General features: G+C 53.5%; 6 protein-coding genes across 6 annotated transcripts; 3 read left to right on the top strand and 3 right to left on the bottom strand.

Moving 5' to 3' along the window:
• Positions 1-973: 973 nt before the first annotated feature.
• VC83_06716 (uncharacterized protein) lies at positions 974-4,862 on the top strand. Its single transcript, XM_024470306.1, has 3 exons — positions 974-2,176; positions 2,228-4,590; positions 4,646-4,862. The coding sequence occupies exons 1-3, from the start codon at positions 1,795-1,797 to the stop codon at positions 4,787-4,789; spliced, it is 2,889 nt and encodes a 962-aa protein (XP_024321789.1). The 5' UTR covers positions 974-1,794; the 3' UTR covers positions 4,790-4,862.
• Positions 4,863-5,095: 233 nt separating this feature from the next.
• Positions 5,096-6,590, top strand: ARC1 (G4 quadruplex nucleic acid binding protein). The gene has a single exon (XM_024470307.1). The coding sequence runs from the start codon at positions 5,310-5,312 to the stop codon at positions 6,525-6,527; it is 1,218 nt and encodes a 405-aa protein (XP_024321574.1). The 5' UTR covers positions 5,096-5,309; the 3' UTR covers positions 6,528-6,590.
• VC83_06718 (uncharacterized protein) lies at positions 6,591-7,807 on the bottom strand (the record flags this gene model as incomplete). The annotated part of the gene is made up of 2 exons (XM_024470308.1): positions 6,591-7,061; positions 7,116-7,807. The coding sequence occupies 2 exons, from the start codon at positions 7,805-7,807 to the stop codon at positions 6,716-6,718; spliced, it is 1,038 nt and encodes a 345-aa protein (XP_024321548.1). The 3' UTR covers positions 6,591-6,715.
• Positions 7,808-8,893: 1,086 nt separating this feature from the next.
• Positions 8,894-9,933, top strand: VC83_06719 (uncharacterized protein; the record flags this gene model as incomplete). Its single annotated transcript, XM_024470309.1, has 3 exons — positions 8,894-8,910; positions 9,393-9,591; positions 9,736-9,933. 3 exons carry the CDS (start codon positions 8,894-8,896, stop codon positions 9,931-9,933), a joined length of 414 nt encoding a protein of 137 aa, XP_024321547.1.
• Positions 9,592-11,696, bottom strand: MDH1 (Malate dehydrogenase, cytoplasmic). The gene is made up of 5 exons (XM_024470310.1): positions 11,560-11,696; positions 11,347-11,464; positions 10,487-11,277; positions 10,091-10,425; positions 9,592-10,007 (listed from the first exon to the last, which is right to left on the bottom strand). The coding sequence occupies exons 1-4, from the start codon at positions 11,620-11,622 to the stop codon at positions 10,378-10,380; spliced, it is 1,020 nt and encodes a 339-aa protein (XP_024321656.1). The 5' UTR covers positions 11,623-11,696; the 3' UTR covers positions 9,592-10,007; positions 10,091-10,377.
• VC83_06721 (uncharacterized protein) lies at positions 11,694-14,095 on the bottom strand. Its single transcript, XM_024470311.1, has 5 exons — positions 13,940-14,095; positions 12,946-13,821; positions 12,754-12,891; positions 12,392-12,703; positions 11,694-12,341 (listed from the first exon to the last, which is right to left on the bottom strand). Exons 2-5 carry the CDS (start codon positions 13,813-13,815, stop codon positions 12,117-12,119), a joined length of 1,545 nt encoding a protein of 514 aa, XP_024321552.1. The 5' UTR covers positions 13,816-13,821; positions 13,940-14,095; the 3' UTR covers positions 11,694-12,116.
• Between the last annotated feature and the right edge of the window lie 2,117 nt (positions 14,096-16,212).

Raw genomic sequence — 16,212 nt, forward strand, 5'->3', positions numbered from 1 at the left:
TCAGGATACTATGAAGATGAGCATCTCTGTTGGAGGCTCTGACGTCTGAAGATGGACGGTATGGAACGCATTCCATCGAGTGTTGTCGATTCTGTCGCGGCCACTAAGAGCGACAGCGCCAGGCACACATGACGAAGGGTCTGTTGAAAACGGCCCTAGGGGCTTGGCACTAGGATCGCCGGCTTCACCGGCGATCACTAAACCGCTCCCCCAACATCGGTGTAAGGATATCAGAACCCTGTATCATATTAGTAAGATCTCTGTATTATATTAGGTTTAGTGGTTAGCATCAATGAAAACTCTACACACCCAAATGCACGGTCTATTATTCTGTCAGGGTCTGTCTGGACGGGGCGCTGACATGAAACATGGATGGGGGTAAGCCTAGCCGAGTCGCCGTCTACTCCCTACTAGTAAGTGTGCTAGTCGGGAGCGACTCTAGTAGCGCGACGCGAAGTAACGTAACCACGCTTTCAACACTTCTCACAACACAATCCGATGAAGGTCTGAGAGCCTCTACATTGTATCACTAAGAAAAAAGGAATGAAAAGGGTCGAATTCGATTCGCTGGAAATATACCGTTGGATAACATGTCAGCCACCTTATAAACGTGATCCGAAGTGATATGAATTGGCCAGGCCGAGCTGACTAGGACCCGATCCCCACCATGCGGTGTGATTGGCCAGTAAGAGGGCAGTAGAAGGCTTCCATCATCACACTCATACCCCAGAATATGACGGCAAGGAAGGCGGCCTTCCGACATTGAAAGCCGCCTTCCTTGCCGTCGCAGGATACCGTTATCTTTGTTAGTCCTTAGCTACTCTAGTACGGTCTCCCTGCTCAACTCCCCCCTCAACTCCGCGCCATGGGAAATTCTACGCCGACTCGCTCACCCCAACCAACGGCCTCCACACACACATCCCACTTACCATCCAAGGCGTCGTTCAGCGTATTTCTATACTATTACTGTGCTCTTCTCCAACGCCGCCGCCCCCCTCGCCCCGCTGTCGAGGATGTGCATGGATGGGGCTAACATAGTGTGATTATCTCCGCTTGTCGTCTTGTCGTCTCTCCTCATTTTCTCTTCCCTCCCCCCATCATCTATTCTACGAGCAAATCATATTACCGGGCTTTCCAGCACATCCCTGATCGTGATCAGCCAACCTCTCCGCCTCCTCAGTCCACTCAAAGCCATCATCCTATCCTTCCATCCTTCCATCCATCCATCCACTCTCACTCCCCACACCTCAGTGACCCTGTCGTCTCGCTCGTGGACCGTCCATTATCATTGCTATTATAGCACGAGGCGTATGCCCGGTAATTCATGCACAGCGGCCACCACTAAAGGACTGCTCTGCTTTCCTCACATCCCCGCCTCCGATAGCAATATATCCCTGAACAGGCATCCCGCTCCCTGGTGGAACGTACACCGTACATCCAGGAAGCAGACGTCGACTAACTCTCTAACGCTCAACCCCGCTATTCCATTCTTCGGAGTACAAACAAAATAGATTCGTTGCCGCTTTGGGGTCCCCAACACTACAAATTTCTCCAGACCGCGGAGAGATGCACGCTGAGATATAGATGGGCTGGACATCCGACCGTCTTATTCTCCGTATCTCATCACTTCGTTTCACTCCTCCACTACAGACTCATACGCCCGGTTGAAGCTCGCCGAGCCACGTCCACTAAGATAACCCATGTCTGTCCATCATACTATCATTGTCTCCCCACTACAGCCTGTCTTACCGACCAGCCTGGGAGTAGGCATTTCTCGAAAACTCACCAACCAAAATGCTTTCCAACCCTCCCCATCGCTATTCAAGCTACCACACCATGCCAGTCAACAACACGTTGCCGACTGGCCACATCCCATCGAACCACATTCACGGAGGCGGCTTGGACAACCTGGCGCATGGCTCACAGCATGCGCTTCATCAACTGCAACGGCAGATCGATGTACATCAGAATCATCATTCGAATAGGGACTCTAATTCAAAGCATCGGCAACACCCATACAACCGGGTAGCCGGTGGGATGCTAGGCGGCCGAAGCTCCGGCATGAATGGATCTCAGGCTTCTGGCCCAGCCCGACGACGAATCAGCAGGGCCTGCGACCAGTGCAACCAGCTAAGAACCAAGTGCGATGGACAAAACCCATGCGCACACTGTGTTGGTATGTTACCTACACAATTATTGGCGGGACGATGCTAACGCGATACCTTAGAATTCAACCTAGGTTGTGAATATATACGTGAGCGAAAGAAGCGCGGAAAGGCATCGAGGAAGGAAATCGCACAACAAGCGGCAGCAGCAGCGGCGGCGGCCGCATCAGGCGATGGCCAAAAATCTACTGCGGCCGCATCGTCGGGCGAGAGGTCGCCAATCGAGCCCCGAATGGAGCACAAGTCATCTCTCGACGAATCATCAGATGGGAATCAACGAAACTCTGGAACTGCGAATGAACTCGCAGGGGCGCAAAACATCAACAACGCGCATCTAATGAAAGGCAATGGACGCGCTCGAACTAGCGGACAGCTCGGAGATTTACCACACCAGCTCCAGCCAATGATGACAAACCGACACGATGACGCCATGAGCCAGTCACAGATGGACAGCCCAACAGAAATAGGGCTCAACGGCTACGGCGCTATGCATGGCTATAATCGATCGGTCAATGGCCATCTGATGAACAGAAATGCATACGTTTATTCCTCTACTTCTTTACCCGGATACCCAGTCCTCCCATACGCCATCCAGAGCCCCCCACATTATCCAACGAATAATCAATCCCCCGGATTCAGGCTAGGGGACAGTCCCATGACTGGGTACTCGATGGAGACACCCACCGTCACCTCCCCTGGCTGGGCCCCCATCGAGTCTCCCATGAACCAATATCACATGACACCTCACCATCATGTTCAGACACAACTGAGATACCCAGTCTTACAGCCCCTTGTGCCTCATCTGACTGGAATAATACCCATCTCGTTGGCATGCGAGCTGCTTGACCTTTACTTCGCCAGCTCATCGTCGGCGCAGATGCACCCAATGTCGCCGTATGTACTTGGCTACGCCTTCCGTCGACGGTCATTCCTTCACCAGACAAAGCCACGGCAATGCACCCCAGCACTCCTGGCGAGTATGCTCTGGGTGGCTGCACAAACTAGCGATGCTGCATTCTTAACAATCCCGCCCCCAGCTAGAGGCCGAGTTTGCCAGAAGCTCCTAGAGCTTACTGTCGGCCTGCTAAAGCCGCTTATCCACGGTCCTCCAGCTGATGAAGCATCGAACAACTTCTCCGATACAGTCATCAATGGAGTTGCGCTGGGCGGACTGGGCGTAGCAATGCCTGGCACTGTCAGTGAAGAAGCCATGACTGGCGAAGGCGGCGCGTTTGGCGCTGCCGGTGCTTTGGATGACGTTGTGACATATATCCATCTCGCAACTGTCGTTTCTGCTAGCGAGTACAAAGGTGCAAGCCTACGCTGGTGGAATGCAGCCTGGTCGCTCGCCCGCGAACTGAAACTCGGCCGTGAGCTACCACCAAGTTCCATACCACAACCCGACAATGACGTGGACGCCGATGGTGAAGCTGATGATGATTTGGAGACCCCACATCCTCCCACCGGCTCACCGTGTAGCATCACGGAGGAGGAGCGTGAAGAGCGCCGGAGAATCTGGTGGCTAGTTTACACAGTCGACCGACACTTGTCGTTGTGTTACAACAAACCCCTGTTTCTTCTGGATGTTGAATGCGACCGTCTGCTGCAGCCAATGGATGATACATTATGGCAGAGTGGGGAGTTCTATTCCGGTGATTCTAGCCTTCATATTACTTCCCCGAACGGCTCAGCCCAAATCAGAAGGAAAGGACCTAACTTTGAGTGTACTGGCCATAGTATATTTGGGTATTTCTTGCCCCTAATGACCATACTCGGCGAGATCGTAGATCTCAACCACGCCAAGAATCACCCGCGATTCGGCGTTGGGTTCCGCTCCGGCCAGGAGTGGGACGACTACGCCAACGAGATCACGCAGCAGCTTGAGGCGTATGGGCGTAGCTTGAAGGACTTCGAGTTAAGGCACCTGTCTAGCAATGACGGGAACCCGGGCGCGAATAATGGCACTGGTCCTGATGGTATGGCCATGGGCCAGGAGGACATTTCATGGCCGCACTCGGTCAATACGACGACGTCGCGCATGACGACTGAGTCGGATATTCAGACGCGCATTGTCGTCGCGTATGGCACACACGTCATGCACGTCCTTCACATCCTCCTTAGCGGGAAGTGGGATCCTATTTCGCTCCTCGACGACAACGATCTCTGGATCTCGTCGCAGAGCTTTATTAACGCTACTGGCCACGCCGTGTCGGCTGCCGAGGCGATAGAGAGCATTCTCGAATTCGACCCGGGGCTAGAGTTTATACCATTCTTCTTCGGCGTCTACCTGCTCCAAGGGAGCTTCTTGCTCCTGCTCATTGCAGACAAGCTGCAGAGCGAGGCGAGCCCCAGCGTGGTCAAGGCCTGCGAGACAATCGTCAGAGCCCACGAGGCCTGCGTGGTTACTTTGAATACAGAATACCAGGTTCGTACTAGACAACTACTTTATAAATTGCGAGCATTAACTAATAACTTCACAGAGGAATTTCCGCAAGGTCATGCGGTCGGCGCTCGCGCAGGTGCGCGGTAGACTACCAGAGGACATTGGGGAGCAGCAGCTTTGGCGACGCGAAGTGCTATCGTTGTACAGGTGGACAGGAGACGGCACAGGTCTGGCTTTGTAAGACTAAAAATATGAAGTTGAAGGAGTTTTCGTTTGGAGTCTGGGAAGGGGTAGGGAATGGGGGATGGGTTATATATAAGATGTATCTTTGTGTGTTTTTTCATCTTAATGGGGGGGTTTTCTATCAGTGGTTGGGAAGGCTGATTATTAGAGGTGGGAATCACGAGCGGGATGAATTGTCGACGATATCAGGAACTCTCTATAACCCATGCCACAGTTAAGGTATTTAAGCAATTGAGAACTCAATTATATACTCTACTTTGTAAAACAATTCCGTTAGACATGTCTTGTCTTTATGAAGATGAAGGGAGCATCTGAAATTCCACCTGGCACGTGACCCAAGTTCCCCAGAACCCACAATTAACCGACCACAATTTTTACCCCTCGCCCTGGCCTCAAAACAGTTACAACCCCACCACGCATCCAACTACCACAAGCACCTTCTAACAACCGTCACACTGTACACTCCACGCCTCCTACACCGCACAACCCGTGCCATCCTCCACCCAAACACCCGCAAAATGTCGACCTTCGCCTCCCTAACCTACACGCCGGCCCAATCCGCCGAGATCGCGCAATGGCAGACCACCATCTCGCGCCTCTCCGACACAGCCGCCCGCCCTGCGCTGCTGACGACCCTGAACTCGCACCTGGCGACGCGCACGACGCTTCTGGGCGCCCTGCCCTCCGTCGCGGACGTGGAGCTGTATAAGGCTCTCTCCCCCGCTATCGCGAGCTGGAGCGCTGAGGAGCTCACTGGGAAGGACGGACACCCGAATTTGGTCCGCCATATGGACTTTGTGCAGGGGTCTGATCTGTTTGGACTCGGTATTGGGGAGGGGGATAGGGTTAAGGTGGATAAAGATGAGGTGCTTTTTGTGAAGCCGCCGGTGGATGCTAAGGCGGAGAAGGAGAGGATTAAGAAGGAGAAGGCTGCTGCTGCCGCCGCCGCGGCGGGTGGCGCGGCGGGTGGAGCGCAAACGACACTCCCTGATTGCAGCGGAAACGCGAAGGGACCTAAGGAGGCTGCTGCTGCTGCTGCTGGTGGAGAGGGCGGACAGAAGACGCAGAAGAAGGAGAAGAAGGAGAAGGCGCCTAAGCCGCAGAAGGCCCCCGCGCATACGGCCCCGTTGAGCCCGTCGCTGATTGATCTCCGCGTGGGACATATTGTGAAGGCGGTTAAGCACCCAGAAGCGGACTCGCTGTTCGTCTCGACTATTGCGATGGGTGATAAGGCCGGGACGGATGATACTGAGGAGGTGGATGGTGTGGTGTGCCGAACAGTGTGCTCGGGCCTGAATGGACTGGTGCCGCTGGAGGAGATGCAGGGACGCTACGTGGTGGTGGTGTGCAACCTTAAGCCTGTGAAGATGCGCGGAGTGAAGTCGTGCGCGATGGTGCTTGCGTCGTCACCGAGGCTGAAGGAGGGTGAGGCGGATAACCATGCTGGGCCGGTTGAGCTGGTGACGCCGCCTGCGGGGTCGAAGGCAGGAGAGCGTGTGTGGTTTGAGGGATGGACTGGCGAGCCAGAGGGTATCCTCAACCCGAAGAAGAAGGTTTGGGAGATGATCCAACCTGGGTTTACGATTACCGACGCGTTCGAGGTTGCATTTGATGCGGGCGCAGTGAAGGAGCTTAGCAAGGAGGGAGAGGAGCCGAAGACGGGGCTCGGGAAGCTGGTTACTGTTGGGGGTGGTGTCTGCACGGTTAAGACATTGGCGGGTGGAATTGTGAGGTAGAGAGCATGTATGTGATGTAGAACCAGTTGGCACAGACGAGTATAAAGAGCTATCTATAGAAAGCCTTACAATGAATGTCTAAACTGCCGCACCGGATCTCTAAGTATGACTTTGCTTCCAAGCACGAAACTGTCCCTCGAGTCCTATCTACGCCTTAACCCCCCCCCAATCCTATCCCAACCAACCTCTCAAATAGACTTCTCCCCGCCTCTATCAGCCCTTGCCAGCCTCCTACGATAGTTCTCCCTGAATCTCATCCTACCGACGGTTCCCCACCCTATAACCCCAACAAACAGGACAGCCCACGTGCCCGTGATGATGCTTCCGATGGGGAAGATCGCAATCTTGGTGCCGGGAAGCACAAAGGCGACATCAGCGATGACGCCGACAGCCGAGATCGTAGCCATGGTATGGGGCTGATCGCTAAAGAGGCCGACGACGAACGTCGCTTCGAGGGAGGACAGAGAGCTGTTCGCCGCGTTCTTGGCGACGGACAGGGTGACGACTGGAATGAGGATGGCTTGGAGTGCGGTCCTGGGAGAAGGCGTGTTAGTTCAATTGGCCCGCACGGGTTTGGGGTAAACTTACGAGTTCAGATTTGCGTTCTGCAGCTCCTTGTTTATCTGCCCCACAAACGCAAAGCTCTGCACCAGCACCGGGGCCTGATCTGCGCGCTTCGCGAATAGCCCCCTCTTTGACGGCGGCCACGATAGTGGCAACCCGCGCGCTGCGACTTGCGGCCTAGCTACTAGGTCGGTGACGGGGACGGGCTGGACTTGCGCGCCTGCAAAGCGAACGTCGATGCTGACATCGGCGGGTGCGACGCCGGCGAAAGCTTCAGTGGCGGGGCCGATGGCGAAGAGGCGTAGGTCCGCTTCGAAGATGCCGGTGGAGTTGTCCAGGGACGGGAGGTTGTAGCACATTGCCATGCCGGTGGGGGAGTTGGCAAGGCCTCGCAGCATCACGAGGGCGGTGGTGCAGGCGGCCATTGCGGAGGCGTTCCAGTTGGCGGGACGAAGAAGAGGGGTGTCCGCGCGGGAGAGGAGGTCGCGGCCGTCATCGACAATGCTGGAGATGTAGTTCTTGAGGAGATCAGACGGGGTATCGGCGCGGCGGTTGATGGTTGCCACTGCTGCCGCGGGATTGTTGGCAGCAGGAGAGGGCGGGGATCGGCGGCGGTAGAGGGTGAGATCGAGGTTCTTGACGTATTCAGATGCCGATAGGCCCGAGACGCTGGCTGCGAGCAGCGCCGCGGTGGTGATTAGGCGTGGCAGCATCATGATTCGATGTGGTGGCCGTCTTGTCTAGAAGGGTCGTGAGATCTGAAGGCAACGAGTGGGCTCTTGATAACGCGGCAGGTCTTCCGGAATGACTGTATTGATAATCTGCATGTACCAGCAGAGCAACAGAGAATAAAAAAAGTATTAAAAATATGAATTGAATGGGCCAGCCCAGAACAGAAGGGTTCGCAGTACCAGCAACTGACGATTAGTTTCCAGGCCCGACGAGCAGGAAAGAATTAAACATGGCGAGAAGAGAAACAAAAAAGAAGATGTTTAGACAACGATAGTCATGCAATGGTACAGTGGAAAGAAAGCCAAGCGTTGGAGGTGGAAACGGTCTAAGCTTCTGAGACGAGGGTCCGAGGTTGGCAGGGGCGTGGAAGGTTTGTGGACATCGAAACAGGTATAGTCAGGAGGCTCCATGACCTCCAATCGACCTCGACCACGGCCTCAACCTCGGGGCTTCCAAGCGGCTGTAGCGGACGTGGACCGAAGGCCGAACAACCCGTACTGACCAGCACCGACAAGCAGCCGTGGGTAGAGGAGATCCCAAGAAATACACCTACAATATTCCACCAACTCGGCCAGAGTGAAGAGTGCATCTCGGCATCTCGAATACTGTACTCGTACCGTAATCGTCCTGTCGTTGTATTTAACTAAACTTGGCGATAGCTCTAGCATCTCGGAGGAGACGATGAGACGTGCACCGTGTCTCATCTTTCGTGGTGAAGCGGCCCGCGACCCCTGGCGCCTCATAAGGTTGTCGCAGGTTCGGCGCCACCACAAAATCTCTGCTTTTCATCCTTGGCGCAACAGCATCCCTTTCCTCTTGAAAGAGTCATCTTGATCCTGCTTATTTTGTTTTATTCAACATTTGAACGCGACCGAAATGGTGGTGATTGTAATTAAAACCACGTGACTATATTGATATAGTCACGTGGTTTTAATTGCGATTGCGATGACACTGTCGGCCCGGATTGTCGTCGTAATCCGATATGCTTCTGTGCAATATGCACAGAAACAGCCATGCACATACTTATATGCTTGGTATTCTACCGCACATGTTGCCGATGCACCGTCGCAATGACCGTTGTATTTGTGTAAGTCGTTGCTCCTTCCTGTCATATCATCTGTCAGTGACCATCTGAATTACGAAGAAATTCAACGACTTGCAGCTTTGTAAAGACATCATTTAAAGGCTTCTAGCTGCGAACATTTGTTCAAGCCAAGCCCTTGGTCAAGTGGCCTAGCCCTCAGTATACCGCCTTCCCCGCAGGCAAATCCGATATGTATCGGGACTGGCACAGCATCATGCTGCCGTCGACCCGGCGTTGCCGATGTCTTTGAGCAGCACCCCGCCAAAGATGCAATTTATATCCCGGGCCATATGGATGATCTCGCTCCTTAGTCGGCCTTCCGGACGACAAACCCATGCTCTTCGAATATATGGTTTCTAGCACGGCACTACAGGAACCCCCCCTCGTTAGCCAATGAGTATTTCCTCCAGTCGACGGTGATGTTGGTATGGAATCTCTCATGGTTTATCCCGTTGCACTGCATGGGGACGCTATCTGCCGCTGAGGGGCGTGCCACTGCTGGGACCGGCAGAGGCCAATGATGCCACGCAACCACGTCGTGGTGGGGAGACGTTCTTTCAGCATATTTCTGTGCCGGGGGAGGGGAGGTGGAGGGCGCATGAGGGGGGGACGGCGTTTAAGCCGGTTGTTTTGGGTCAATTTGATGCCAAATGGGCGGGGGGATACGAGGGTTATGCATGCAGGGTTGGCTGTGGAGGAGGGAAGGCGGCGATGAATATTTGGCCAATGGGGTTTATGGAATGACGGGATGTATATCGAGAGGAGGGGAGGCGGTGTAAATATGAAAATAGTTGTTGATGTGTTGAAAATGTTCTGACGATCTCGCAGTTGATCCCCCGATCTGAGGATCCCGCGGTGAACTACTGCACGCCATCCCCACGAGCTTTCCCCAACAGCTACCCCGCCTCACACATCTCGCTCTCTGGGTTAAAACCCGTGAACCAGAAATCAGTTATCCAGCTAGCTGGCACGTTGTCTTACCCCCGTAATGCCCCAGCAGCCGTCCCCACCCTACTGCCACTGTAAGCCGCACCCATAACCCATCCCGACGTGTTATGGTACCCCACACCTGCAATGCCCATGTGGCAAGCTTGTGCATCCTAGTCTACCTTAGCACAAAGTCGATGAATGCTACAAAAAGCATGTGTGATGAGGCACTTGGGTTCACCATGGGCTGGCGGACCTAGACAATTAACGGGGGTATGCGGGCACCTGACGCAAAGTTGACAGTCAAAACACGCAAAGATATCTACTGACGCATAGATTCCTGCCTAGACAACATATTTATATACCCGTCTACCCACGAAATCTCCGCGCTCGCAGCCACCACGCTACAACAACAAACAGGGGGAAGAAATATACAACTGCGCGCGGTCTCGAAACACTTTTATTTACAGACCCGATTTTGATGCAGGCATGTCTCTTCTAGACATGCGCATGGCAGTTTTGAAGGAGGGAGGGATGATAAGCTTAGTTGCCTGGGTTGGTGGCAACGAACTGGACACCCTTCTCGATGTTCTAGGGGAGAGAGTTAGCTGGGTGGTCTCTGTAAATTCATAGGGGTAGGGGGTAAACGAACCTTCTTCAGGTCAGCGAGGGCAGCATCCAAAAGCTTCTGCTCCTCAGCGGTGACCTTGCCAACCTCGTGGATCTTCTCGACACCGCTTGGGCCGAGCTCGACCTTGGAGGCGAAGAAATCAACACCCTGGTCCTTGTAGAGCGGGGAGTCAACAAAGGTTGGCTCAGTAACGCCCTTCTCGCCCTGCGCAGCCTTGAGCAGCGACTCGGCGAAGCGAGCACCAGCCATGGCCATGGAGAGGGTGGCGGATCCGGCACCATCCTTGGCCTTGACGACCTCATCACCACCGAACTGGACGCGGTTCAGGAGAGCAGCGTTGCCGACAAGGTCGGCGTGCTTGCTCTGGGAGAAGAGGGGGACGATGGTGACACCGGAGTGGCCACCGACGACGGTGATGGCCTCATCAGCGGGGTCGGTCTTCTTTATCTCGGAGACGAAGCGGGAAGCGCGGACGACATCGAGGGTGGTGACACCGAAAAGGCGCTTGGGGTTGTAGACGCCAGCCTTCTTGAAGACCTCAGCAACGATGGGGACAGTGCTGTTGACGGGGTTGGCGATGACGAGGATGTTGGCGTTGGGGGCAGACTGGGCGGCGGCCTTGGCCAGGTCGCGGACGATGGAGGCGTTGGTGTTGAAGAGGTCATCACGGGTCATGCCTGGCTTGCGGGGAACACCGGCGGGGATCAGGACGATCTCGGCATCCTTAAGGGCGGCGGCGAGGCCGGATGGGGTGGGCTCGTAGCCAGTGACGTTGGAGCCGGTGTTGATGTGGGAGATATCAGCGGCGACACCTGTGAAATCGAGTCAGTATGTTTTTTTGTAGGCTCAATTGGACATGTGATGATGATGGGCTGACGAACCTGGGCCTCCGCGGATGTCGTAGAGAGCGAGCTCTGTGACGCGGGGGTTAAGCTTGAGGAGGAGGGAGAGAGGCTGTCCAATGCCACCGGCAGCACCGAGGACAGTGACCTTAGAGAGCTGATTGGGCTGTGTTAGCAATTGCTTCATTCATTTCGGCCCGACAGTGGGCGGCCGAGGTCTGAGAAATTTTGTCAACGGTGGCTTCTACTTACATCTCTGGCCGAGGCCGAGAAGGCGCGGCGCTGGGCGGCGCTGAAGGTGCGTGCTGCGAACATGATGGGTTTTGTGAGGGTGGGATTGGAGGAGAGGAATTGGGTATTTGTGATTATGGGTTGGAAAGAGAGAAAGGATGGTTCGGGAGAAATCGAAGGGAGAGCTGTTGGGAAATCGGCACGGACCGCACTACTATGATTTTGCTGTTTGCGGCCTGATATGGTAGGCAAATATCACGTGTTGCGTGGATATTTCGTCATTCAGTCTGATCATGAAAATCGGAGGACCAGGCATTTTCATGGTATCCAATTGGCATACAGTATGTGTTTGAAGCTCCCCTGTGCATGGCGATGCAAATCGTCCGGCAGATCGGAGCTAATGTCGTGCTTGGAGGATGAAACAATTGATTATCTCCTATAGCTTGTCATACCTTCTGGTCAAAAGAGAACCATAGATTATCGCTCTTTGACGAACGTTAAATCATCCAAAATTACCGCCACCGATCATCTCTCACTCCCAAGTCGAGAGGCTGCCAACCAATGGCAACATGAACATCCTAGGTCTCCGCCTTCTCGACCCTCCTAGCATCCTCCTCGCTCTCCTTCCCTTCTCCGTGACCACCCACCAAGGCATCCGCACCCACTGGGCGTCCTATGACCTCGCGCAAATCATAGTCGTGCTCGATGGCAAACGATCTCTGCAGGTACTCCGGGCCGATGAAGGTAAGGACAATCACGTAAGCGTACACGGCGCCCATGAAGATACAGATGACACGGCCGTACTATCAACCGTTAGCATGAACCGCCTCCAAGGGTCTCGGGGACCAAATACCTCGTATCTTGACGCGTGAGTCTTGGGATTGGGAGGCAGAGGGAATCTCTCGCCGATTGTCGACTCGATGGTCGAGCTAGCTGAGGAGACCAGGTTACCAAGTTGGTAACTGGTTCCGACGACAAAAGTGCGGAAAGCGCCGGGGGAAAGTTCCATCAAGTGGATTGGAATAACTCCCCAGGCACCTTGGACGCAGAATTGCTCGAAGAACGCAGCTGCGTTGATGGCCGATGAAGATGTGAAGGTATATGGGTATAGCAAGGCCCCGCCAATGATGCTGACGATGATAATGGAGAATCTGCGACCGAATATCTGCTTAGTGTTAGTGGAAATTATAGAATCATTAGAAGGAGGGGACATACCTGCGAGCAGTAACCGATTGTGGTACCTCCTGTAATGGCTCCAAGATTTGCAACCACCTGAGTGACAGTTACGGCATTTGGAGAGTAGTTATACTGATTCGAAAGCATGGTGGGGTAAAGATCTTGAGATCCATGGCTCTAGAGATAAAGTTAGTCGTATTGTTTCCAAGCTCAGCTTATCAGCAAGCATACCATAAAGTTAAATCCAGCCATAAGGAGAACCATGTAGGTCAATAAAAGCCAATGCTTCTTGAGCGCGACCTTGCCCTCCTTCATAAACGTGCTCGTAATACCGCCCATCGCAACACGTTCCTTCTGTCTTGCAATAAACGCATCCGTTTCTGGTAGCATCAACCGTAAGGCGATGATCAACACTGGAGGGCAGGCCCCAAACCAGTAGAATGGGCGCCAGCCGTGCGAAGTGGTATCAACCAGCGCGCGCGCAAAGACTACGGCGAGCAAGTAGCCAAAAGCGTACCCCTGCTGTAACATCCCACTGATCAGGCCACGAACAGCTTCCGGGCAGTCCTCGAGGGCAGTAGCGGCGGCGTTGCCGTAGAGTCCACCCATGGCAACGCCAAACAAAGCACGGCAGGCAAGGAACTGGTCGTAGGTGTTGCAAAATCCCGTGCCGAGTTCGAGTATGATGAAGAGAATGTTATTAATGACGAACGGCCACTTGCGGCCGTATCTGTCTGCCGCAATACCAAAAATGATGGAGCCGACGGAACGGAACATGAGAACAAGGGTGATACCCCAAGTGATATCCGTGTTAGTCTTATGGAATTCCTTTGCGAGCTGCTCCACCGTCAAGCTGACGGTGAAGAAATCGAAGGCATCCCACGACCAAGCAATGAAGGCTACGGCGAAGAAGGCCCATTGTTTGCGGGTCAGCATCATCAGCAGCTTGATAGGGTTGGGGGCCTGGTTCATAGGCGGCTTGAGCGTGGTGGCGCGAGTCGCGATGTACTCGCCAGCGCTCATTGAGACCTCGCGCTGGCTCTCAATAGTCGGCTGCTCTTCCAGCGAGCCATTTTTCTCGCCATGCTGAGTGTCTGCCATGATAACCTGCGAGGCGGGTTAGCTGCTGCTACTACCGGAAATGCGCCCATATGCGCCGGCTGGTCACATTTGCGCCTTGGAGCGCACATATGAGTGAGCGCAAACGCGACGGGTTCTAACTTACTGAACTTGATATCCCACGGTTCAGCGACAAAAAATCCAATGTCTCAAAACCCTGGAGATGGTCTAAATAAAAGAGCTACTGAGGGGGTAGAAGTAGTAGGTGGGTGCGGAGAAACAAGTCGCGGAAACATCGATCCCACCAAGCATCGGCGACGAGTCAGCCGCGGGCTGCACTTGAGGCAGCGCCGCGCCAGGCTGCGTCGGGCCATGCTGATCGTCGCCCTCCACACCTCCACACTCCTCCACGCTGATTAGAGTGCATCCCCATCTCGCCAATGTGACCGGTCTGCCGCCAGTCGCGCTGGAATCACTCCAATCACGATAATCGGTGTTACTCAGTAGGATTCCGAGCTGCTCCTGCTAACGGCCTACTAGGGGCAGTCGGGGTCCAGATAAATCCCCGATCGCCAGAGGTACTTTAGTAACGCACTGGATGGAGCAGAGCGGCGCGACAGAAATGAGACTGAGCGTATCCCCGCATCTGCTTATCTGTAAGCGGTTAATATTAGTTATGTGTACCACAACCTGCCGCGTATGGTGCAGGTATGGAGAAAGTCGGGATTTCGACAGTAGCACTGTGTTTTAATGCGGTGTTCTCTCCTAAGTTGTATTACTATACTAAACGTAAAGAACTGTATTTTCCAAATACAGGGTCTTGCGTGGAGGCTGGGAGCTTGTTGGTGCCAATGTGTGCCAATGTGTGCCAATGTGCGCCAATGTGTGCCAATGTGCGCCTATGTGTGCCAATGTGCGCGCCAATGTGTGCCAATTAAATCAAGCCTTCCGCAAATCTCGAATCGGTAAACTTCTTACCTAGTGGAGGCTAGAGTCGGGAAAAAAACTTGCACTATTGGGAATGCGGAATGGATGCGGGGCCCCATGATGTTGCCCTTGCTTCCGGGTTATATTGGACATTTGGGGTTTAGTGGAAGAGCTGAGACATCATCTTAACCTTGGGGTTTTCCACGAGCAAACAATCACAACAAGGCTGCCAAGCAGAGCAAGGTCGACGTCTCGTGATATGGCGCTTGTTGGTTGTGTTCTCCCTTGCATATTGCATGGGGCTAAGTCGAGCGTGTGCTGTATGCACGATACTGTGTGAATCCCAAGCAAGGAAACAATGGGAGTCAAGTGGAGAAGCCTGGAAATTACGAAGAGGACAGCCCCTAATGGAGCAGGTGATGGCATACTGCTTGTACGCATCTACAGCATCCGAGCCGAGACATGGCCCTCCATGATCATACAAGCACAAAAACACGCGACTATGACTGGAATATGAGACCGGGAAATTCTCGTCATGCAGCGCATGGCGGCAAGCTGCTTGTTGCTATTCGACATTGGACCTGGTGCTTGTTTATTCTCTCAAACTCTACGCGTCCTTGCCAACATTCTGAACCCGGACATGAGCGGTGAAAGGAAACGAGAATGAGGAAGGGATCTAGTGATTCAATGCATATCGGCAAGCTGCCTTTATCTATCCGATGTGGGACTTCGTACTTGATTGTTTTCGTCGGGCCTTACGGTCTCTTTGCCTAACCCGTGGGTTTCGAAAAAGAACGAGAACAAGTAAAGGATCTAGTAGTCCGATGCGTATCAGCAAGCTGCCTGCTGCCATATGTTGGACTTGGCGCTTGCTCGTTTATTTTGACTATACACGCGTACCAATGTTCTGATCCCAGACATACAGGAGTGCTGAAAGAAAGCAGGGGCGAGAATAAGATCCAATTCCGTGCATGTCGGAAAGCTGCTGGGTGATCTTTGCACTGTTGGACTTGGCACCCGGACCAATTCCTTTACCCTGTGTGCTCTTACTATCCCTCCAAGCCATTGCAGGGGTTGAAAACAGAACCAGATCAACCGCCCTTGATTGAATGCATGTTACAAACAGGTTCCCATTCAAAGTGTTTAACTTGACGGTTGCTGTGTTTGGTAGGTTCGCTAAAACACTGCGAATCTAAAGAGCGGGCAAAATGGTGAGCAAAGCATGACTATACTCCCACAGAGCATTTCATGTCAGCAAGCTGCCAAGTTGCCGTCTCGTGAGGCCAGCAACACACAATACATAGTCACAACTCAAACAATATCAGATTCCGCGATGCAGTGCGTGCTAGCAAGCTGCTTGTCGGCCTCGAATTGGCAATCGCAGGAAACAAGACTTGGGTTGCTATCCCGATAATCTTGCTTTATCCTAGGAAGTTATCTATAAAACGGGCAATGCCTCCTCCATAACTGAACTTGCTCTTCACACATTATATTCTCGCTTATATACATAAC

The sequence above is a fragment of the Pseudogymnoascus destructans genome, assembly GCF_001641265.1.
Source record: "Pseudogymnoascus destructans isolate 20631-21 unplaced genomic scaffold scaffold_19, whole genome shotgun sequence".
NCBI classification, from domain to species: domain Eukaryota; kingdom Fungi; phylum Ascomycota; class Leotiomycetes; order Thelebolales; family Thelebolaceae; genus Pseudogymnoascus; species Pseudogymnoascus destructans.